This window comes from Euleptes europaea, chromosome 8 (assembly GCF_029931775.1).
Source record: "Euleptes europaea isolate rEulEur1 chromosome 8, rEulEur1.hap1, whole genome shotgun sequence".
Taxonomy (NCBI): Eukaryota; Metazoa; Chordata; class Lepidosauria; order Squamata; family Sphaerodactylidae; genus Euleptes; species Euleptes europaea.
In genome coordinates, this window is record NC_079319.1 from 26,690,066 (window position 1) to 26,714,289 (window position 24,224).

The 24,224-nt window shown below is 42.0% G+C and overlaps 2 protein-coding genes across 2 annotated transcripts; both read left to right on the top strand.

Moving 5' to 3' along the window:
- Positions 1-777: 777 nt before the first annotated feature.
- Positions 778-11,706, top strand: MTERF3 (mitochondrial transcription termination factor 3). The gene is made up of 7 exons (XM_056854004.1): positions 778-1,120; positions 1,862-2,014; positions 3,087-3,276; positions 7,809-7,956; positions 9,557-9,628; positions 10,895-11,056; positions 11,512-11,706. Exons 1-7 carry the CDS (start codon positions 793-795, stop codon positions 11,704-11,706), a joined length of 1,248 nt encoding a protein of 415 aa, XP_056709982.1. The 5' UTR covers positions 778-792.
- A 3,233-nt stretch (positions 11,707-14,939) lies between these two features.
- On the top strand, positions 14,940-23,689 carry LOC130481948 (cytochrome b-c1 complex subunit 7). Its single transcript, XM_056854733.1, has 4 exons — positions 14,940-14,997; positions 19,890-19,961; positions 21,960-22,126; positions 23,606-23,689. The coding sequence occupies exons 1-4, from the start codon at positions 14,979-14,981 to the stop codon at positions 23,681-23,683; spliced, it is 336 nt and encodes a 111-aa protein (XP_056710711.1). The 5' UTR covers positions 14,940-14,978; the 3' UTR covers positions 23,684-23,689.
- Positions 23,690-24,224: the final 535 nt, after the last annotated feature.

Genomic DNA, 24,224 nt, shown 5'->3' on the forward strand with positions numbered 1-24,224 from the left:
CATGATGTAAATAAACTTCCATGAGCATCTGATGAAGTGGGTTCTGGCTCACAAAAACTTACACTGTGGTAAATTTGTTGGTGTTTGCTGTCAACGAGACCCTTGGTAGTTTAGGAAGGTTTTGTTATCCCCTAATACTGATTTTGTGAATGGTTGTTGTGCCTATCCTGTGTCTGAGGTTTGTTTATGAGTGTCGCAGATTGTATTTTTGATGTTTTGTTGCCATTTGTGTTAATTGTTAACAATTTTCCTTCCGTTCCTTTGTTTGTGTATAATGCATAATCTGTATCAGTATGTCAGCTGAAGACACACTATGGCTCTGATGACGTGGGCCATAATCAGTCTGTTAGTTTTTTTGGGTACCACAAGTGTCTTATTTTTATTTGCATCTGTTAGTAATTTATCTATAGCACATCAACCTGCTGAGAAAGAGAAATTCGGTGCCTAGTTACAGGCTGCACAGGTTTCTCGGAGCGCAAATCAGATATAATGAACATTGTAGCATTTTAAATTGTGTTTTCTTCTAACTGCCCTGTGCGACATATTCTTAAAGCATCTTATCAAGGTTATATTGTTTCCATATCTCCAGTGTTACCATATTTGTGCCACAGAACTTCAGTTACCGGTACTGTTTCGGAATTGTGCGCAGTTGACAACTGAAATAATATTGCAGAAATGTTACTGGATGCTCTTCAGTTTTCCTTCAGTACTATGGTTTTTTCCATACAGCCCTCTGTGAGCACAATAAACATTTATCTTCAACGATCTTTTATTACAGAATATCGATGTAAGATGGCTTTGTTAACTCGACAGATCTCCAGATGTTATTGTTTGGTGAAGAAATGCAACATCATGAACAGTAGAGAACTGAGCAAACAAACAGTGAAAATGTGGACTTTTCCTCTAAAGCAGCCATGTTTGCCATTGTTGTGGCATTGCAGATATCTCCGTCAACCAGTATTAAAGAACTCTAGAACTCTACTTTTTGATAACGTCATAAGATTCTGCAGTTCAAGCCCTAATTCTGCCCTAAATCCAAGTCCTGAAAACAATTCACTTTCTTTAGTTAATAAACAAACTGAACCAAGATCAAGTTCTGACTCCAAAGTGTTGGAAGAAGGTAAGTGATGAATAAAATGTTATATGAAGAACATCTTGGGGTGGGGATTCTCATAACACTGGATCTAAAATTCTGATTGAAATCTCAGTACTCTTCCTATTGGTACAAAGGGCTTTGACTGGTTAGATTTTATTTTTCTCGGTTTCAGTCTTCAGTAACAAGTCTAACTCTTATTTCTGCTCAAAACATCTTAATTTTTTCTTTAGAAAAGCTTTAGATTTTTTTTGCTTATGCTGACACTGATTTAGAACGGCCATAATCACCATCTGTACTTCAGTGGGATCATTTCCTCAGTGCCTTCTGTTAAGACAAACTTGTTTCTCCCCACTCTGACATTAGAGGAGGAGGGGAGGCTGAAGCTGGTGTTAAGCCGTTTGTCTCACGAGCAGCAGAAATCAGTGCTTGCTTAATGTGCATTGGTCAAGTCATTTCAAAAACTGTAAGTGCTTAAAATTGAGAGAATGTGCAGAAAGATATACTGGATGGGATCCCAGGCCTGTGGCGGGGCTAAGTTCAGAATGTTTTTAGCACATTGTCCTGAAATTTCCTTTCCTTCATGGCTAATTGTTCAGCTGCTGGTTGCTAAGAATTAGAAATACATTTCACAGGCTGTATCACAAGATGGCTACCAACATTGCTAATGAAGTGTTCACCCTGAATAATGTTTTAGTGTATTCATACATTTTATCAGTTTACTTTTTTTTGGGGGGGGGGTTTCCTCCCGTTTTAATTACCTTTCAGGATGGGAAGAGCCATTGCCTTCATCAGCCTTGGAGGAGATTTCAGAAGATGAAGCTGTTCAGATTGTAGCTGAGCCACCACTTCCTTTTGAATCTTTCACGCTTCATGATTATGTTGATCGCTCCGAAACCCTACAGAAGTTGGTGCTTCTAGGTAAGCACACCTATATCGGTAGGCTCTATGTATGTCTTGGAAGCTCTTCAGTTGACACTCTGTTTCCTTGTATAGCAGCAAGTTATAATTTCATAGGCATAATAGCCTGATAGAAGTGGGCATTTTGTGTGTGTGTGGGGGGACATTACTTCTGACTGCTGAAGTTACTTCACACTACTGAAGTTACCACGTGGGGCAGACAGAAGCCATGTCGCGGTGGCTTCCATGCTGCTAACAGTACCATTGGAAGGGGCCTCTCTATGTGTTTGTAAGAGAGGCTGAGGACTGAACATTTTGCCTGCTCTGGGTGTTTCAGACTCTCAGTGAGACCACTCCTCTTGCTTGTAGATAAAAAGAAGCCTAGTTCTGAAAATCTTCACTACTTCAAGAAAAGGTTTCTGGGAAATGAAGACAAGGCAGAAAATAGAGCAGTAAAGTCTGGAATATGCAGAAATACAAAGAGTAAAACAGACAAAAGAATCTAGCGCCTGCCTCAGAAATGGCGGTTTGTTTTGTTAGTGATGACTAAGGTTTGCAATGTGAACTTGGCAGTTTTAAGTTGCAGTCCTGCACATGGTTGAAGTGGCTACTGCCATTGATTTCTGGTAGAATGTAAGGAGACTAACAGTGCAATCCTGTTCATTCCTAAATCAGTGGGTTTAAGATGGACTAATTTTGCATCAGATTGCATTGTAAGTGTGCAGGATTAGAATAACAATTTTCTGCACAAGAATTGCCAAATTGCTGAGGAATTCCCAGATTCTTGAGGAAAATTATCCCTTCACACTTTGAAGAGCTGAGTGTGAGTGATAAAGAGTGTTTGGCTGTGGCCGACTATCATGAAAATTACTGTTTTTATTGTATTACATATCAACTAGAATTGTTAAAACTTCTGTCTTGATTTTTCCCCCCTGAGTGTATATTCCAATTCTTGAATAACTAAAGAATGCTGGCTGGAGTCCAGAATATGTATCAAAGACTGTATAGAAAGTTCAGTAGTTACTTGCACATACTTGGGCCATCAATAAACCCAAAGTTTGACAGGCTGTGTTTTCTGATAAATTTATTGCAGGAGTTGATTTGTCTAAAGTGGAACAACGTCCAGGTGCAGCTCAGCTTCTTCTGAAGTTAGACTTTGAAAAAGATATTGCAAAAATACTTCTGTTTCTTAAGGATGTTGGTGTGGAAGAAAATCAGCTTGGGGCAGTCCTCACTAAAAACCCTTATATTCTCAGAGAAGAAGTAGAAGATCTAGAGACCAGGTAAAATGATTCCAATAAACAGCAACCAAAAATATTGGCCATATAGAGTATGATCTTTATTTTTCAATTTTTTCCACCTGAAATATTTTACTATCCTAGAAGAATTTCATACACAGTCTCCTTAAGCTGTCTGCAGTCATATTTTATAGGGGCGAGGGCATTGCTGACAATCTTATTCCACAGTTTTAAATGTTCAGCATAGACAAATACAACATATGCTATCCTGAAGCATGCCAGATTCTGTTCATTATTGCACATGATTATTTCCAAATGGAGTCCAGCATGAACATGGATTCTGTATGTGTCCTTTTTGGTTTTCTTGGGGTCTTTCCTGAAGTTAGGGTAGGGAAGGAAATTTGAGCACTTTTTTTGGTTAATGCTTTTCTTAACACAGCAAGTGCCAAAGGAGTTTGACTTTGCTAGTGTAACTGTTCAAGCTGATGGACATCTGACTCAAGGACGGAGAATTCAAATTCATCCTGTGGGGAGTCCATGAAACCAGATGTAGGAGCAACTATATGAAAACTTAAAAGCTGGAGATCTTTTGTTGGAAGTATTCTTGGAGCCTTTTGGACATAGCAAAGCCATGAAAACAAAAAGAGAAAATAGTGTGGCAGAGAATCCATTTCACGTACTTCACCCTTCCGCTTAAAGGTTTGGTGTTTAGTGAGCAGTTTTGGCTCAAAGAAAAACACCTTTCCTTCACTGATAAACGGAAGGTGGTGTATCCTAAGCATAGTGCAGTTAAAACAGCAGCATAGATCTGTTCATCTAAATGGAAGCATAGACCTATTTATGCAAGATTAAGACTTACCTTCTTGCAATTGTCTAAGAGAAAATGCAGAGCTGAACCAAATAAAAGGGATTATTCAAGACAAAGTTGAGTAATTCTATTAATCTAGCATAGGCCTTGCACAATAACCTGCTCCAGCGATCTGCCACAGAGAAATACTTGCCCATAAACTAGATAATCTTACATAAGAACATAAGAAAAGCCCTGCTCGATCAGACCAAGGCTCATCGAGTCCAGCAGTCTGTTCACACAGTGGCCAACCAGGTGCTTCTAGGAAGTTCCCAAACAAGTCGACTGCAGCAGCTCCATCCTGCCTGTGTTTCACAACTCCTAAGATAATAGGCATGCTCCTCTGATCCTGGAGATAATAGGTATGCATCATGACTAGTAACCATTTTAACTGGTAGCCATGCATACCCCTTTCTTCCATGAACATGTCCACTCCCCTGTTTCCCTAATATGGAATGTGCTGGGATTATGTGTCCCTCTAGCCAATGCACTACCTTGGCTTTCTGTGTATGTGTATGTGTGTGTATACACATGCTATAGACACTAAGGTGTGGTTCAGATAAGGTTTTTCTCCCAGAAGTCTTTCAACTCAGGAATTGGTCTTCAGCTGCCCCATTCTCTTCACTCCAAGGAGCAGATACCAAGTGATCCTGAAAGTTGCCACAGCTGCTTGAATATGTAGTCTCCTTGACGCTGCAAGATCTATTACAGACATTTCAGTGAAACTACTTCCAGAGCAGAAAGTGTCCCCTAGGCGGGTTTGTTTGCATTGAATTTCCAGCCTGCTAAAAAAAATAGCAAAGGATCTTACACTGTCTATGTTGAGTAAAACATACTCCCTTAAATAAGCGGGGATCGACTCCTCAGAGAAACACGAGCTCCAGCTGGAAAGAATCGTTGAGTGCTGAAGGGGTGTTCTCTTACATAATTTGATTAATGGCAGAATTATTTACATTTTGTGTATATGTCATCATAGGTGGAGACGGTGACAGGGGGGCGCAGCTTGGAAATGGGATATAGATAAATTATCTGTGCCTAAAACACTTCTGCACAGATTGAGACAATATGGGTAACTTCTTTGCCTGGAATGTCCTGCTGCTTTGAATCCTCACTGCCAGAGAACACAACATCCATTTCAATAAATGTGGCATTTATTACTTGAGATAAACATTGCAAAACTTAACAGTCCAATACTCATAACTGTTCTGACAGTTGCAAAATATCCATATGACAGCTTTTCTACAAGTATTTATTTTGAAATATTGCTAATGTATAAGTTAGTGTTGTTAACGTGCTTTTATTTTTAACAAAATTTAGCTTACTGCTGTCTAGCAATGGTGTGGGTAAGAATATGAGCACTTACCTGGTGTGTTCAAACCAAAACTGAAATTATTTCAGTGTTAGGTAAAGACCAGGAAAAGCCTGTTAGCCATCTGTTTTTGCATAACTGGAGACTTGTACTTTATAATTGAAAACAAATTGGAATGTTGTTTAGTTGTTCCTATTCCTAGGACTCCTAATCAGTGAAGGAAATAAAATGTTATTTTCTCATTAATCCACTTCCCTGTAATTGGTTCTTTATTACTCCCTCTGTATCATGGTAGGAGGAGAGGTCCACCAATAGTAACTGGCCAAGATGACTGAAGAGAACCTCCGCATCCAGAGACAGCAAATCTTTGAATACCAGTTCTAGGAGACAACATCAGGGGAAGGTCTTGGCCTCTATGCCCTGTTTGTTAAGCCCTCCTAGGCAACTGGTTGGCCATTGTGTGGGACAGAATGCCGGATTAGACAGAAAACTGGTCTCAGCCAGCAGGGCATTTTTATGTAGAAGTACAGTGTAGACAGAATTGCTTGCCAAAGGCTACAAAATGGATCCATACTCAACTGGGATTTGGGGCTCTGTTTTGTTTTGTGCTCCAAGCCCAGCACTGTAAACCATGGTGCTTAGACCAAGAACAGCTACATAATTGTTATTAGTAATAGGGTGATACTTACTCTGAAGAAGCATCCTATAAAGAGTTGTTATTATTATCAATAGGCTATCTTTCTCACTGGGACCCAAAGTATATGGCTGTGGTCATTACCCTAGAAATGGAAGTTTATGGTGACATGAGTTGTTTGTCCTGCTTCAATACTTTTGACTGTCCTTGTGCAGAATCCAGCCATTTCAAGGGGCATGTGCAGGAGACTTTTCTAGTGGTTTGTGTCTAGTGTCTTTCTGTAGTATGTGGAGAAAAGGGGCAGAAATTTTTCCAGTGATTTATTTTTCCATGGAAAATTTGCCATTTCTAAAAATTAATTATTTCATAAAGCTAATACGAATGAACAGATGCCATTGCTAATACAATATCAAACAAGTTTTGCAGCTTCAAAGTTGTAATTCTAAAGAGAGCCAGCATGGTATAGTGGTTAAGAGAGGTCTCGAGTCTGGAGAACCGGGTTTGATTCCCCACTCCTCCACATGAGCGGCAGACTAATCTGGTGAACCGGCTTGGTTTCTCCACTCCTACCCATGAAGCCAGCTGGGTGACCTTGGGCTAGTCACAGTTCTCTTTGAGCTCTCTCAGCCTCACCTCACAAGGTGTCTGTTGTGGGGAGAGGAAGGGAAGGAGATTGTAAGCTGGTTTGATTCTCCTTAAAAGGTAGAGAAAATCAGCATATAAAAGCCAATTCTTCTCCTTCTAATTAATATTTCCCCCCAGGTGATTATCCCTAGGATTTGTATGAGAGAGTTCATTTATGTTTTATTGTAAACCCAGAGGTAGGGGAAAATAAACCTACAAACACTTCCCATTCCTGAACACCGAGGATGAAAGTCCTCTGGAGACCAGGAAGGGGCTGTGTTGGGGGTCCCCCATGCCGGCGTCCGGGCTACTTATGCCACCGTGAGTGGTCCCAATGGCAGCAGGGAGGCCCGGGCGCTGGTCTCCCAGTACTACCCAAGGACACTGGCTAAAATTAGTGTGACAATAGTTTGCAGTGTCTTTGGGCGGGAGTTGTTAAATTTGAACAATGTAAGCAAAGTACATGCTATATTGTGTTTAAATTTTACAGGTATTATTCCAATAAAATAATTTCCACATAAAGCTTTAAGTTTGTTTGAAAGTAACATTTAAACCACACTTGGTTTCTCCCCTCCCCCATCAAGTATTCCAGTTCAGGCGTTGGTTGCTATTGGGGCAGGAAATTGACATGGAGTACTTTTTAAATGTTATTAAATATGTCAAAATAAACATGCTGAATCCGATCGTGCTCCACTTTTTCTGAAAAACCCACATCACTTGGAGCAAGGAAAATATAGATTTTTAGGATTGTTGCCTTGGCTACTCTATTTTTTTTAAGAAATAAAACTTTCAGTTCTTTAAGTCTCTTATTTAAAAATCAACTGTTGATTGTAGAAGTGATCATATTTTAGTGTTTTCCTTGGGGATAGGAATATTATTTCTGAGCTAGGCTGGTACTGACTATTTATTTAAATACAGCTGGAAATCATTACAATCATTCTTAATGTTTTGGGCTGGAGTGTTTATTTTTCCTTTCTCATTAAGGCATGGGCTTTTGTCATACCTGCAGATTTTTCCACCCTTTTTTTTTGGCAGCTTTGCTTATTAATATTACTTCAAATCTGTCAATTTGATTGACACTGTTGAGGAACTGGCACAGCTGGATTAGTGATGGCCATTTTATTTTCTTAATTTTCCTTTGGATCTTTCTTCCTTTCTTCCAGGGTGGCTTATCTAACATCAAAAAAATTCAGCAAGGAGGCAATCACACGGCTTGTCTCGCAGGCTCCACATTTACTTCTCTTCTCTGTGGAAAGGCTGGATAATAGGCTGGGTTTCTTCCAAAAAGAACTCGGGTTGAATGTGAAAAAGGTACCTTGTTCCTCCGTTTTGGTTATTTAGATGATCTGCTTTGAAGATTACTGAGCACAGGGGTGGGGTTGAATTTATAAAGAACATCCATTGCCCCTGTGGATGCCTTTGCATTCACAGCAGCAACAGGTGCTAAGAAAAAGCAGCCTGAGATACAATGCCCTATCAGTTAAGCCCTCGCTGAATAAAAGTTAAACTGTGTTCTCAAGAACAAGTCATGTCAGACTAATCTTATCACCTTTTTTGAGAAAGTTACTCCCTTGCTGGATCAGGGGAATGCTGTGGCCATAGTTCATCTTCATTTCAGTAAGCCTTTTGATAAGGTTCCACATAATCTTCTTGACAAATTGGGAAAATGTGGTTTAGATCCTATTACTGTTAAGTGGTTCTGAAACTGGTTGACAGATCGCACCCAAAGAGTGCTTGTTAATGGTTCCTCATCCACTTGGAGATAAGTGACTAGTGGAGTGCCTCAGGGATCTGTCCTGCGCCCTGTGTTGTTCAACATCTTTATAAATGATTTGGATGAAGGAATAGAGGGGATGTTTATTAAATTAGCAGATGATACTAAATTGGGAGGGGTAGCAAATATGGTAGAAGACAGAGCCAGGATACAGGATGATCTTGACAGGTTGGTGAATTGGACTAAAACTAATAAAATGCACTTTAACAAAGATAAATTTAAAGTTCTGCATTTAGGTAGGAAAAATCAAATTCATAATTATAGGATGGGGTGACTTGTCTCAGCCGTAGTGTGTGCAAAAAGGATCTTGGGGTCTTAGTAGACCAAACACTGAACATGAGTCAGCAGTGTGATGCGGTAGCTAAAAAGGCAAATGCAATCTTGGGCTTTATCAACAGAGTTATAGTGTCCAGATCACGTAAAGTGTTGGTACTGCTTTACTCTGCTCTGGTTAGACCTCACCTAGAGTATTGTGTTCAGTAGACAAGCTGGAACAAGATGTAGACATGCTGGAATGTGTCCAGAGAAGGGCAACAAAGATGGTGAGGAGTCTGGAAACCAAGTCCTGTGAGGAAAGGTTGAAGGAGCTGGGTATGTTTAGCCTGAAGAGGAGAAGACTGACAGGTGATATCATAACCATCTTCAAGTACTTGAAGGGTTGTCAAGTATTTGTTTTGCTGTGTGTTTGGAAGCTGGTGTGTGCATGTAATTGCATTAATGAAGACAGCATCTTCATATGTAAAGGATATTACTGTGTAGGGAAAATATTTACACAATGTAGGAGAAAGTGTCACCTGTCAAGTGTCCCTTGTGTGTGTGCAAAGTGCCATCAAGTCACAGCAGACTTATGGCAACCCTATAGGGTTTTCAAGGAAGGTGATTAAGCAGAGGTGGTTTGCTGTTGCCTTCCTCTACAAAGTCTTCCCCATCCAAGTACTGACCCTGCTTAGCAACTGAGGCAATACTATATCATTCCACATCCCCAGGTGTCCCTTGCTCATTCAATAAAAAGTATGCTTTCTCAAGTCTCTACATAGGAAAATAATTCAGCAAAGAAGATTAAGAACAGATTTATTTTACCTTAAAGAGATGTCACTTAATACTGATCACTGCAACATTTTTGTATTTAAACTACAGACCAGAGATTTAGTAACTCGTCTTCCAAGGTTACTGACAGGCAGTCTTGAACCAATTAAAGAAAATCTGAAGGTAAGTCTGCTATTGTTAGACCAGGCTTCAAGAGCCCTTAGCCATTCCACTGTGAAAAGGTTGCATTTTAGTTTTTATACGGCACAGAAACCACAGTGCATTCTTGGGTGGCAGGCAGGAGCTTTGCCTCTTTGAACATATATGAGAATGAGTACCCTATTCTTATGAGCTGCTGCATGAGCATTACAGAATTGTGTGGTAGTGTTTTGGTGTAATGCTGCTGCTAGTTCCTCTGCATGGGGGGAACCTGATTCAAAATCAGTGCTTTCCTTCCTGTTTTCGGAAGGCACTGCTACTTGCTGCAATGATTTGCAGTGGTTCCTTGCAAGAGAATCCCAGTATTAAAAGAGTGCTCACAAACGTCCCGTATCACTTTTGTTGTGGTCAGTGAGTGGTATTTTAAAGACTTGAGCCCAAGCAGTAAATTTTTAAAACATGCTTTTCATATTAAGCAAAATGGTGTGTTAGATGTGTGCCTCAGGTGAAAAACAGGTGTTGAGATTCTATAAATAATAATTTTATTGGTCAAAAGAGTAAAACAGAAAAGACTTTAGAAGCAAAATATTGTCGAAGGCTTTCACGGTCAGAGTTCATTGGTTCTTGTAGGTTATCCGGGCTGTGTAACCGTGGTCTTGGAATTTTCTTTCCTGACGTTTCGCCAGCAACTGTGGCAGGCATCTTCAGAGTAGTAACACTGAAGGACAGTGTCTCTCAGTGTCAAGGGTGTAGGAAGAGTAATATATAGTCAGAAAGGGGTTGGGTTTGAGCTGAGTATTGTCCTGCAAAAGTATTGTCCTGTAAGTATCAAGATAATGTGCTAATGAGGGTATGGTATGTTAGCACATTATCTTGATCATTAGCACATTATCATTAGCACATTATCTTGATACTTACAGGACACTTTTGCAGGACAATACTCAGCTCAAACCCAACCCTTTCTGACTATATATTACTCTTCCTACACCCTTGACACTGAGAGACACTGTCCTTCAGTGTTACTACTCTGAAGATGCCTGCCACAGTTGCTGGCGAAACGTCAGGAAAGAAAATTCCAAGACCACGGTTACACAGCCCGGATAACCTACAAGAACCAACTTTAGAAGCAATTTGCTTCATTTTATGATTGTGTTGGAAGTTTACTATATACCAATCTAGAAAAGTGTGGGGGCCCCCCCATTTAATTTTTGGTCTTTAATGTAGCCAAAGTACATCCCTGAAGTGTTCCAAAGTGTATTAATAGATTTCATTGTGATTGTTCTTTTTCAGGTGTATGAACTTGAACTTGGCTTTAGTCAAAATGACATTAGGCACATCGTATACACAACTCCCAAGACTCTGGGCATAAACAAAAGGAAACTAACAGAGACGTTTGATTACTTGCACAACATGATGGGCATTCCGCACAGTATCATTGTTCATTTCCCTCAGGTGAGACTCTTCAGTGTTATACAATATCTAATGTACCACAGTCATTTCTGCAAGAAGTTTAAAACTTGGTTTAAGAGACCAGTGTGCGATCAAGTTGCAGCCAGCTTATGGTGACCCCTTATGGGGTTTTCAAGGCAAGAGACTAACAGAGGTGATTTGCCTGTGCCTTCCTCTGCATAACAATCCTGGTATTCCTTGGTGGTCTCCCATCCAAATACAAGCAAGGGCTGACCCTGCTTAGCTTCCAAGATCTGGCAAGGTTGAGCTATACCTTCCTTCCCAAGGGACCAATGCTAAAGGCAAACATATGTAGCCTTCCAGTTGTTTACAACATATGCAGATGTTTTAATGTATTTTAAAATGTAACTACCTTTATCTGCTTTATAAAATTAGTTGCAAATGTGTTTTTCAGCAATATGGATTAGCTTTAAATTTGTTTGTTTTTTAATTTGCAGGTTTTTAATTCAAAACTATTACGAATCAAAGAAAGACATTTGTTTCTTAAATTCCTGGGAAGAGCACAGTATGATCCAAAGGAACCCAGCTACATTGCCTTGGACAGGCTAGCTGCCATGCCTGATGAGGCATTCTGTGCAGAAATGGCCAAAACATCCCTGCAGGACTTCCAAAGTTTTTTGAAAACACTGTAACATGTTTTCAAAGAGTCTGAACTGTTATAAAATTTTCTAACTGCTAGTTTGAAGCAAAAAAAATTAATAACTCAGAAATAAAAATGAGATCCCATTGTACATTTGAAAAAAATGTGCAGTCTGATTTAGAAGCATGAGACCAGAACTTGTGCGTAGGTGCTGAGTCTACCTAGGACAGTTGCAGCAACAGGTTGTGAGATCGCACCAAGAAATATGGCATTGCAAATCATTAAGAAGAGGAATTACTGACATCAGTTTCCGTTCTTACTTGGTTTTGTAGTGGTATATGTCAGTCTTGCTCAGCCTTAGCCAACGTAATGCAGCAATGTCAGATCTGCAGCGGACCGTTGCTAACAGTGGTTGAGATTTTCCTGTCCTAAACATGTTGTGCTTTGTCTGTAGTCATATCTATCCAGGCAACTCACCCTAGCAATTTTCTATTTTAGGGATCCCATCTCAGGGCCATGTATATTTTGCATACCTTACTGCACTATACAGTCACAAAACTTGCTGTATAGCACAAAAACTGGATTCTTAAGTGCTGGTACAGAGTGTCTGCTTTTATGTTTATGACAGCTTCTTGTATTGATAGTAGAAGTACATAGGCAGAGTCTGCTGAAGTCTCAGATACCAAAAGGGCTCTTCATTTCAGTTGGCTTAAGATGGACATTGAACTAGGCTGTTACTTTGACTCTCTGGATCACAGGTCCCCAACATGGTGCCTGTGGGTGTCCCACAGCGGCCACCAGTACCTTTCCTTGTCCCCACCAAGTGTTTTTAGAAAGTGGGAGCAGCCACTTTGTCCAGCAAAGCTTCTGATTGGCCATTGGGAATTTGATTGTCTGGGCAGACTTTTTTTAAAAGTTGTTTTGGCAGCGGCTACTACCTCAGCACAAAGATCTTCACTGTGTGACTAAAGATAAGCTGCAGCAGCCATTTTATGGCTGGCTGTGCCTCCTGCAGCTGCTCTTTTGTGGCAGCCATTTTGTGGCTCTGCCCACCACAGTGTCAGAACTCCAAAGGTGCCCTCAGGCTCAAAAAAGTTGGGGACTCCAGCTCTGGATCATTGTACCGGCAAACCAGTTGTCCGAATAAGACCCTACCAGAAAGGTATCCGTGCAGTATAAGCTGTGACATGGTGCCTGATTGTTAGAATTTATTTTGATGTTACGCAGTTGCGCTGGAAGATGACTTCAGTAGGCTGAAGTCAACCACCACTTCTGGAAATGGATTTACAGACAACATTGTGCTTTACAGAGTTGGCAGGACTGGGAGTTATTTGCTTGTTCAGTGTTCTAAAGATTTTTCAGTAGCCTTTGAGCCAGTTCTCTTGGTGTATGTCCAGGTATTTGATGGTAAGAACAAAATTGCTGTGAGGCAGATCTGGTGCATCTGTCTAATGCAGGACATGACCGCTATTTCTGTAATTTCAGCTGTGCATGTCTTCAGAAACAGTAGTATGCCTATAGCCTCTGTATGGACCATCAGTTTGATTCAGAAGAGAGATCTTCTCTATTAATGGTAGCACCCAAGCCAGGAACTGCTGCCCACCTGAGAAAGATCAGAAACTCTGTCCAAGTTACTTGGTTACTGCTATAAATATCTCTGCTAATAGTATCTTTATCTACTTGTGTGTATGGGGGGATGTTTCTGTGAGAATACCCTTTTCGATGCCTCCTTTAGGCATCCTTAGTGGGAATCTGTGCTATTAACAAATAGTTCTAGGATCCATACCACACCATCCGTTTCAAGCACTCAGACTCTTCTTTGGGGTTGGATTATTGGCACTGAAATATTACTCTACCCTAATCCTCTCATTCTTATTTAAACTGTGCCATCATAGGGGAAGAGTAGGAAAATATTCTTAGTGGCTTCGATGAGTACAATATTTCACCTGAGCGTCTTAGTTGAATTGGGCTCAGTTTTCTTATACATAATGTTATAATTTATTTTAGTGTCAAGATTAAAAACCTAATGTAATGGGGTACGCAGTCATTCTCCAGAAGTTGCTAGTCTGCTTTACCCAGCAAATTTGCTGTTCGATATGACATGCTTTCTGGGCAGGAAAGCTTGTGCTTGCCAATCTGGTTCTTTGCTTACGCACTGTATGATTTTGAATCCCTAAAAGCAAGCCTGTCTGGTCATAGAGATCGGAACTGGAGTGACACAGGATTCCTCGTTTGTTTGATTTGTGATCTCTGCTTTGCGTTACTTGTGGGGTAAACAACACACAGCACATATGCATGAGAGTGACGATACCTGCCTTCAGCTGAGTGCTAGCTTTGGATTGGGAAGGTGTTTGAGGGGCGATTCAACGGTTACGACATTTGCTGCCACCTTGATTTGCAGGGTGAGTTTTGGAGGTTGTTGCTGAAAATCTAAAACAGCCCCAGTTAAAATGTCCAGATGTGAGGTGGGGTTCAACTACCCCCGCATAATTTCTAGGTACTATTAATAGCCATGTCTAATGCGCAAGAGTGGCAACACTGCATTAGATGCTTCTAAGTATATAACACAATGTTGTAAGGTTGTTTTAAGCCTTTTTTGTTGTTGTTGGTAACTGCAGCGTTAAAGCATTTCAGAATATCAGAAACACATTCCCTTCCCTCCCCACTGGCCAGCTTTGCAGGACGGATGTTCACCTGTCTGCCAGTCACCTCCCCTCCCCATCCGGTTGCCAACCTCCAGGTGGTGGCTGGAGATCTGGATGACACCTGATCTTCAGGCGACAGAGGTCAGTTTCCCTGGAGAAAATGGCTTCTTTGGAAGGTGGACTGTATGGCATTGGACCCGGCTGAAGCCCCCCAAACCCTACCCTCAAACTCCGTCTCCAAAACAAGGGATTTCCCAACCTGGTGCTGGGAAACGACCATGTGTTTCATAAATCCTATTCAGGTCGTTTTGTTGCGGGAAATTATTTCTCTGAAAGTCCTGCATTGGCTTCTACTTTTTGGGGACGAGGGAGGGAGGCAAACGTCTTTCAACCAAAGCGACGCTGAAATCCTTGTTTCTTTCTCTCCTGCCGACGCCCGGTTATTTCTACCTCGCGAGCGAAACAGTTAAAAAGGCGGTCCGGTGAAACCGGAAGTCCCGCCTTCAGACGCTGGAACTGTCCGTCTTCAGAAGGAGAAAAAAAACCGTCTCTGCGGGCAGCGACCTGACGGCAAAAAAGGGGGAGGAGCGTCACGTGAGAGAAATAAGCGGCACACGTGACCCGCGCGGGCCCGTGGTTTACCCGAAAGGCATCGCGCGCTTGTTTCGCCGAGGTCAAGATGGCGGCGAGGGCGCCTGGTAGGTGGTTGGTGGAGGACGTTGTAGGGGCTGCTGGCGATGGGGTCTGTGGGGCGGAGGTCGCTCCGAAGGGCCGTGGCAGCAGCGGCTTGCTTAAAGGGACTACTGGCTTGCTGCGTAGCCTCAGGAGCGGCCGTGTTAGTTCGTTGCAGTTTTCCAGTGGCACCCTAAAGAGGGAGCTCTGACTCACGAAGGGTTGTGCTGGATACGTTTTGTTAGAAGAGGTGGGTTTTTTTTTTATATGCCGACTTTCTCTGCCACTTAGGGGAGAATCAAACCGGCTTGCAGTCACCTTCCCTTCCCCTCCCCACAACAGACACCCTGTGAGGTAGGTGGGGCTGAGAGAGCTGTGACTGGCCCAAGGTCACCCAGCTGGCTTCGTGGGTAGGAGTGGGGAAGCGAACCCGGTTCTCCAGATCAGAGTCCAAACCACGGCTCTTAAACACCACACCACGCTGGCTCTCCTTCAAGGCGCCACCGGACTCCCGTTGAATTATTTTAATTGCTATCTGAGGAAGGGAGCTTTGACTCTCAAAAGCTTAAACACATGAAGCTGCCTTATACTGAATCAGACCATCAAGGTCCATCAAAGTCAGTATTGTCTAAGACCTGCAGCAGCTCTCCAGGGTCTCGGGCTGTGGTCTTTCAAGTCACCTATTTGCCTAGTCCCTTTACCTGGAGATGCCAGGGATTGAACCTGGGATCTTCTGCAGGCCATGCAGAAGCTCTATCACTGAGCGACAGCCTCTCCTCTCCAGCTTAATACTCCAAAAATCTTATTGGTCTCCTCGAAGTTAAGGATTAGAATAGGGCTCTTCTGCAAATCACCATGGCTGTCTTCTGAAACGGTTTAATTTTCTGTAACTGGAACCTCTGTACAGCACTCTCTATTGGAGGAGGAGGATAGGATTCTCGCTGGTTAAATTCTGGACAAGTCGTCTTTTTAGGCTGCTGTGCCCAAAATAGTGAAAGAGCCTTAAATATTAGCAAAAATGTTGTTTAATTTGTGTGTGTAAACTACTTTTAAAGACATATGCTCTAAATAGTCTTTAGAGTGCAGCAAGATACTCTGGTTGGGTTTGATAATTAACTATTGACACCCCTACCCCTCCTTTATGGTTTGGTTTCAAACCTTTCTTCTTGTGGTTCCTGCATCCAGGGAAACTAGTTTTATTGTTTATAGCCCACAAGTCTCCTGCCACAATGTAAGTTGCACACACCAAGACTTTGCGATCTAAATAAAGCAGCAGTTCAGCGCACACTCACTTGGTAATACACCAACTTGAACTCTGTGTGACTGACTTGCAGTCAGTAGGCATAAGACTGAGTTGAATTTTGAATTATGCTTTGCAAGTATAAAACATTATTTAGGAGCTTAATTATTGTCCTGCTTGCTCCCGTTAAAGCTGAGTAAGGAAACAAAAGCTGCCGGCAGAGCCCTGGGATAGCAATGAATGATCGCTCACTTCATCTGTTTTGTGAACTTCAGTGCCCAAATCCATCTGACCATATCTCTTCCCCAAATGGTGGTACACATAAAATGAAAATCCTGCTTTACATTGCCATTCCCTAGACAAATTCTGAAAGAGGTTTTTGTGTCCAACCAAAAGTTGCAAGAGTACTGCTTTCTGAAGAAAGGTAATTGCTGAAATGAAGGCGGGTTTGGTGGGGGCTAAAGCAAACTTACTTTAGCAGTAATTCAGTTCAGCTTTTTGATGTTCTCTCCCAGTGTGTGTGTTCCGTCAAGTCACAGCTGACTTAGGGCAACCCCATAGGGTTTTCAAGGCAAGAGAACCTGGGTTTCCCAGATCCTAGTCTGACACCTTAATCACTACATCACGCTGGCTCTCTCCCCCTGCCCCTCTACTTCTAGTAATGGCTGGATTGAAGTAACATGTCTCTGGCCTTAAGACTGAAAGTTGCTCTGCAAAGAGTGATTAAATGTTTGACCTTGATTGGTGGGGGAGGTTTTTTTAAGGCATTAGCCTTGTCCTGAAAGGGTTTTTTTTTTTAGCTCTTCTGATGGTCTTTACTAGGGGTAGGATGGTTTTACTCGCTTGTTATGAATTGAGAGCATTTTCTTTGTTTTCTTAAAAATAAACCTTGTTTTACAAACTAATGAGAGGAGCTGCCGTGTTTTGAGTGCAACTTTCCCAGGGAAGAACCGAAGGCCGGAGAGATAAGACTTTGGAAAAGAAAAGCTCTCGACCTTATTATGAAACGAACCATACCTTGCCCGTTGGGAGTCTGAAAGGGCTGTTATCAGCATTTCAAACCTGGGTGAGAGGTAGTCGTTTCATACATGGTGGCAGCGAAGGAGACCCTGGATGTGTTTGTACCGCAGCACACTGTGAGTAGCTCTGAGGCTTAACAAGCAAAGCAAGTTTTTTCTCTCTTCCTAGTAAAGTCAACATGAGTTTTGGTCAAAGGGCTTTGCTCTCTGACAGTCTGCCTGACCAAGTGATTTATAAAACAGAGACTTTTGGGCCGTCTAGTTGCACTAAAGATTTTTTTTCTGAATTGTCGTTGAGGCCACAATTCAGCATTGAAGATGATTTGCAGGAATGAGTATGTTGGACTATAAAGAATTGCCAAGTGTTCCCCAGAGACAGAAGTTGTGTTTAGAAACAGACCCATGTCTATGGCAAAGTTCAACACAAAGTAGATCAAAGGAAGATCATTTGGGCACCCCACTTAAACCACTACAGCCTTCAGATAGTGCACAGCCATCAGGCAATGGAGTTAATCCTTTCGTGAATGCCCAGCTAGATGGTCCCGTCTAAAGTTCCCAGAGCTGTGGCCAGGTGAGGATATCTCAGCTTTCTTTGCCTTGTTTGAAGCAACAGCAAAGGACTATCGTCTCCCTGACAGAGAGTATATGGGAGTAATTAGGCGCTGTGTGCACAGAGAAGTTGCTGAGTTGTTAGCTCAACTAGCAAGAGACTACCAGTATTTTAGGAATTTGGCCCTCCAGCAATTTGGGCTCTCTACAGAACAATTGAGAATACATTTTTGTGCTGCCAACCTGAGACCAGAAGAGTCTTATACTGCATTTGTGAGTAGAGTCCATAGAATGTGTGTAAGGTGGACAGAGAGTGCACAGGCGCACACATTTCAAGACCTGCTGGAGTTAATAGTGAGAGAACAAATTATTCAAGCCATTCCTCAAGAGCATGCGGTTTTAGCTCGGGCCCAGAGACCTGCAAATACATGCACACTTGCAGAGGTATTAGATGAAGTTGCTGCTGCAAGCCAGCCTTTACAGTCCAAGAGCTTTGGGTTTGTTAAGTCTGAAGGGGATCGGCCACCTTTGCCCCCACAACAGTCGAGGACTGAAGGGTACCAGCAAAGACCACCAGTCCCAACTCCTAGACAACGTTTTCCAGCCCAAGCAGAGGCTTTGGTTCAGGAACAGAGGAAATCCATCAGCCTTATGCCAGCAGTGGGAGTTTGCTATCACTGTAAGCAATGGGGACATATTCGAGCTTACTGCCCTTTGTTGGTGAAAAAGGGTGCTCCACAGCAACCAAAGATCCCATTGGATTGCAAGCCAGCCATTGATGCATTCAGCAGCTCAAGACCAGCACCAAGAAAGGCAAAGGGAGACAGAGTCCCAAGAGAGTCCTGCAGTGGCGTTTCAAACCCAGATGGTATGTAAGCAAAGATCTGTGGGAGGCAGTGACTGGCCGGCTAGAGAAGTGCAGCAAAGAAAAAAACAGCAAAGCCAGTCCCAGGGTGCAGTCCAACCATCAGATAATAAAATTAAGGTGAACCGCATTGATTTGATGACTTTCCTTAACAGGCCCATTTCATGCTATAGAAGCCAATTCCCGGTGATTTCTAGAAGCAAGAAACAGACAGTTGCATAGCTGGCTGTTGAGATGGAGCTGCCAGCTCAGAGTGAGGAGAGCCTGCTACTGTCTACTCATCAGGAGGAGGCAGGAGAGCAGGGAGTGAGGGGGCAAGCTTTACAGCCGTTAGGTCAAAGCAACCAGTCTCCTTTTGTAACTGAAAGTACTGCTCAGCCTGTGGAATTTGATTCACAAGCCTTTAAAGATCTGATAAAGACATCTTCAGATCTACAACTATGCCGTGAAGCTGCTGAGAAAGTTAAGCTGTCACTGGACAAACATGGAGACATTGCCATTGATGCAACCAAGTTACTTCACGTTTCAGAAGCCACCGTTGCAGCAACCTTGAATGTCGCATGGCTGTTGTCTTTATTGCAGAAAGGCAAATACCTGGTAGCTACCCGCCTTCTGCGTGGGGGTTGTATGGAAGTAACATGTCTCTGGCTTTAAGACTGAAAGTTGCTCTGCAAAGAGTGATTAAGTGTTCGACCTTGATTGGTGGGGGAGGTTTTTTTAAGACAGCCTCGTCCTGAAAGGGTTTGTTTTTTTTAGCTCTTCTGATGGTCTTCACTATGGGTAGGACGGTTTACTCGCATGTTATGAATTGAGAGCATTTTCTTTGTTTTCTTAAAAATAAATCTTGTTTTACAAACTAATGAGAGGAGCTGCCGTGTTGTGAGTGCAACTTTCCCAGGGAAGAACCAAAGGCCGGAGAGATAAGACTTTGGCAAAAAAAAAGCTCTCGACCTTATTATGAAACGAACCATACCTTGCCCATTGGGAGTCTGAAAGGGCTGTTATCAGCATTTCAAACCTGGGTGAGAAATAGTTGGTTCATACACCATCCTTCTTTCAAAAGAAAGTGTAAACTACAGACAGTTGCATAGCAGCCAAATACTTGGCCCTGTATTATCTAACAGTTAGAAATGCTGCATGTCTATATGGGTGAAAGAAAACACATATTAAAATATCTATATATTTGTGTCTGGATAAATGCTTCTACAAGGCTCTTGAGCTAATAGTGATGATTGTCCCTTTCAGCTTCAGCCGGTGGGCGTCTGCTTGAAGGTCTTCGCAAATGGTATTACAATGCTGCTGGATTCAATAAGTTAGGTGGGTGTCTTCATTTTACTGATAAGCTAGAAAATAGTTGAGAGAAACCTGTAGAAAAATGGTGTCTGCAGTTGAAAGTGTCATTTTGAAATTCTAAGCATGTGTTGATATAATGAACTCTTAATTACTGAAGTGCAATTATCCTTTTAGTGGTCTTGTGAATATTGATTTCCATTGTGGCCTTTTTATGTTGTTGAAGCCAAGAAATCTAAGGTGTGAACCAGCCAAAATTAAGCAATTCCAAGTCCTGCTGACTTAAACTGAAGAAGTTTGAGCAAATATATTAGTGAATAGCTCAATTGTTTTGCCCTTGAGCCAGGCTGTAAATACTCTCCTGTTTGGTTAGCTGAAGTGAGTAAGAATTGTTTCTAGGTAGCCAAATAGGGAAGCTATACAGAAGTTGGTACTCTCCTTTTAGGAAAGGATTGCCAGTTGGTGGCCTGCAGTGGAGGTATTCATCCTCCAAAACAATTCATCTGCCTTCCTCACCCATTTGCCATACCAAATCTTGACCAGGATATGGTAATAAAAGTCCCAAATGTTCATGAAGCAAAGTCACATGTTTTTAGAAGTTATAGAATAGATACATCCAACATGCAAATATAATTGTTTTTGTTATTTCCTGATCATGCCTCAGTGGGACATTTCCATAACTTTTACCACTGGATTGTGCGAACTTTATTATAGAGTCTGACTACTCAAGAGAAGTGGTTGGAAAAGGCACTTACAAACTCCATTAGACTCAATTAGTCTCCTGACAAAGAACTGGCCATTCCTGCGTTAAGTTACAAAGAACTAATATAGGTGTGTGGGTAATTGAGCAAGTGGGCTTTAGAAGATTTATTTTGCAAAGTAGGTGTGAAGATAAATTTCAATGTAAATGCTTATGATAGGGAGGTGTCACAGTAGGGTGTATTCCAGTATTTAGGGTAATGTGTATGTTTTAGAACTAATTTGTTAACCAAAATAATTAGGCGAATAAGCAGTCGCCTTACACAAAAAAAATCCATGTGCATGCATGGTAGAAACTTAAAACTGCTTATTCAAGGCAAGTCCTGGAAAAGCTTTAAGCACCAGGAAAAATAGCTTGGTTGTACTTGCTGCTTTACGTGGAATTGCAATCCTAAGGGCAAATAAACTGTGATCCTTAAACCACTTGGAAGAGCTCCCACAGCCACAAGTGCAGCTGCTCCAGAGTGAGGGGCTCAGGGGCTCCCTCAGAAGCTACTGTTGGGTGGAGGAGCCAGGCTGGAGTCCACGCTTAGAAGTAAAGGTGCCTTTGGATTAGCGTTTATGTCTGAGTCCATTGTTTCTTGTAGTGGACCACTGCAAACGCTGGTCCAAAGCATATGTTTCTGGGCACTTCTCTAATGCAGCAGCTTGTACAGTATATGACATAAATAGAAGTTTGAAGTGCTCCAAAACAGGGCTTGACAAATCCCAGGTACCCAGGTCATCATGGCACTTAGCAATTTCATTGTGGCACCTGGTATTTTCAGCAAGGATTTATTTTTTAGCATCTGTTGGCAATTCTCAGAGGAAATGCAAAGTGCTGGATCCAACCCAGACCTTATTTAGCATTTGATATCAGAGTGTTTTGTAGTATGACATAGAAATGAATGTGCCTGAAGTACTTGTCCTTGCTTGTTTTATATGTAGTTAACTTTACACCGTTCCGTGATGGTAAATGTCTTAGCTTGTGGTGGTGATGGCAACCAGGGGTTGCCCTTGTATTTATTTATTTATATAATACTACTATTTACTTATATGCTGTAATAAAACTATGAGAAACTGAAGCAGTTAGGACTAGGCTTTGTGGTACCGGTAAGTAGACAAATTTGGTCCTTAAAGTATAAAACCCTAAAGACTGAAAAATGAGTGTGACTCCTAGAACCAGAGAGAACTTGTCAGAGCCTGCTCTAAAATTATAACTTTCCCCAACTTTGCTGAAGCCCGAAGAGTAGTTTTGTTGCTGTGAGAAATATCTTGCTCTTACAGGTCTCATGAGAGATGACACCATGTACGAGGACGAAGATGTGAAGGAAGCACTGAAGAGGCTTCCCGAAGATGTGTACTATGCGAGATTATTTCGCATCAAAAGAGCATTAGACTTGAGCATGAGGCAACAAATTCTTCCCAAAGAACAGTGGGTAAAATACGAAGAGGTAGGAGACAGTTGTTACAGTTTGGGGGAGGGGGGGAAATGTAGATAGTAAACCAACTGAAGTGTTTTATGCATACCTAACCTTTAATAGCCAGCAAAGGCACTGAATGATATAAGTGCAGAATTCCAGTGATCATTCCCGGGCAGAGAGCTCAAACTTCTCTGATGCTAATTGCAAGCCGTAGAACGATTTCCAGGTGAACACAGTGTTCATGGTCCGAGACTGGTGATGAAAGTGTTTGTAGGGCATCTTTTCTGCAGCAGACAAATAACTGGGAGATAAGAATGCAGAGCCTATGCTGAGTCTTTCCGAGCATCTGGGCGGAGGTTCCATGAGTGAACACTCTTCCATTGGGTTAGGGCAGGAAATGAGCGTGTACTGCATATACTTACTCTGGTTGCATCAGTCTACTTACAGAAGGCTATTGGGTGTATGGTTGTAGCATCCTGTCCAAAGAAGCCAGTTTGGGTTGGGGGGGGGGGAAGTGTTTGCCTTATTAACTTTTTCTGTGTTAAAGTAGATAAAGTATTTCTTCACACAAAGCATAGCTAAACTGTGGAACTCCCTGCCCCAGGATGTGGTGATGTCTGTCCAATTGGAAGACTTTAAGAGGGGAGTGGACATGTTCATGGAGGAGAGGAGTATTCATGGCTACTAGTAAAAATGGCTACTAGTCATGATGCATACCTATTCTCTCCAGGATCAGAGGAGCATGCCTATTGTATTAGGTGCTTTGGAACACAAGCCGGACAATGCTGCTGCAGTCGTCTTGTTTGTGGGCTTCCTAGAGGCACCTGGTTGGCCACTGTGTGAACAGACTGCTGGACTTGATGGACTTGGTCTGATCCAGCATGGGCCTTCTTATGTTTTTAGTGCTATAAAATCTGTGTTGGTAAAACAATTATGGCGCAACAGCCTACAGGTATTAATTGCTTTCCCCCTAAACATAGTTTTATAAACCCTCAAGAGACATAAGGGAACCCTCAAGAGACAGCTCTCAGGATTCCATCGGATGCTTGCCCAAATAAGCAGAACGCGAGACAGGAGTGTACCGTAGAAAGGAACCGGCAGAGCAAATACGCAAGAACACAAAGCAGCGTGCTGTGTGTGTGTCTTTTTAAATGTTGTCATAAGTTTGTTTATTGATGATTTCAGGAACTAAATTGTGGTAGAAAATTTACAACCTAATAAAGATTGGTTGTTAGGCCAGAATTACTGATAAGAGGATCACACAAATGTGTTGAAGATATTCTTGATAATGCTGTCGTAGAGGGAAATCTTGGGGAGCACGATGCAGCTCAACTGGTGAATTCTAAGTTAAGCTTTTTCCTTGGATGCCAGTGTTTTCTGTTTAAAATTGAGCAGCCTTTGATGTGAAGGCTCCATGTCATGTTGCTGCTGCCAGTGCTGTTCTTAAACAGAAACAAAATAGCATTCACATTCCAGCTCAGCTTCTTTTTTTTCCCTTCCCCTTTCCAGGACAAATATTATCTGGAGCCATACCTGAAAGAAGTCATTCGAGAAAGAATCGAAAAGGAGGAGTGGGAGAAGAAGTAACTGGTTGTAACCCTTTTGTGCAAATGCTTCCCTAAGGTTCTAGTAGAAGTCTCTTGAAACATTGGGGTGCTGAGAAATCTCACATAATGTTATAATCACTCAAGATTTTCTCCATCCAACTGAAACATTACTAAACCATCTTGGAATCCTTTCTCCTAAGTTGCACAGAACTGGTTCAAGTCTTTCTCAGCTACATTGCATGCTAGCAGGGTAGTCTGTGATCTTTGTTCCAGCTGCTTGAGTAATTCTTTTTGTCATAATACAGCTGTTTCCTGCAGCTGGGAGGGTAGATGAGCAACAGAATTTGCTGTTTTTGTTCCTTCTTTTTGGGCTCCCTTCTTTACAAGGAATACCCATCTGCACTGTGACTGTGCACATCCATCATCACCTCTTCTCTCTGGAGATGGGGATGCAGGCGCAGACTTCAGCATTCAGCAGCAGCCCTAGACGGGTTATGTAACCCATTGTGTCTACCCAAACAAATGGAATGGTACATTAATAGAGCCTTTTGGAATGTTTGTGTTTCTTGCCAATCTTGCAA

Bases quoted from the DNA above. Each gene is read 5' to 3' on its own strand.
- MTERF3 (XM_056854004.1), top strand. From the start codon at position 793: ATGGCTTTGTTAACTCGACAGATCTCCAGATGTTATTGTTTGGTGAAG. The intron at 2,015-3,086 runs GTAAGCACACCT...AATTTATTGCAG, and splicing joins ACAGAAGTTGGTGCTTCTAG to GAGTTGATTTGTCTAAAGTG. The intron at 3,277-7,808 runs GTAAAATGATTC...CCTTTCTTCCAG, and splicing joins GTAGAAGATCTAGAGACCAG to GGTGGCTTATCTAACATCAA.
- LOC130481948 (XM_056854733.1), top strand. The intron at 19,962-21,959 runs GTGGGTGTCTTC...TTGCTCTTACAG, and splicing joins TGCTGGATTCAATAAGTTAG to GTCTCATGAGAGATGACACC. The intron at 22,127-23,605 runs GTAGGAGACAGT...TCCCCTTTCCAG, and splicing joins AGTGGGTAAAATACGAAGAG to GACAAATATTATCTGGAGCC.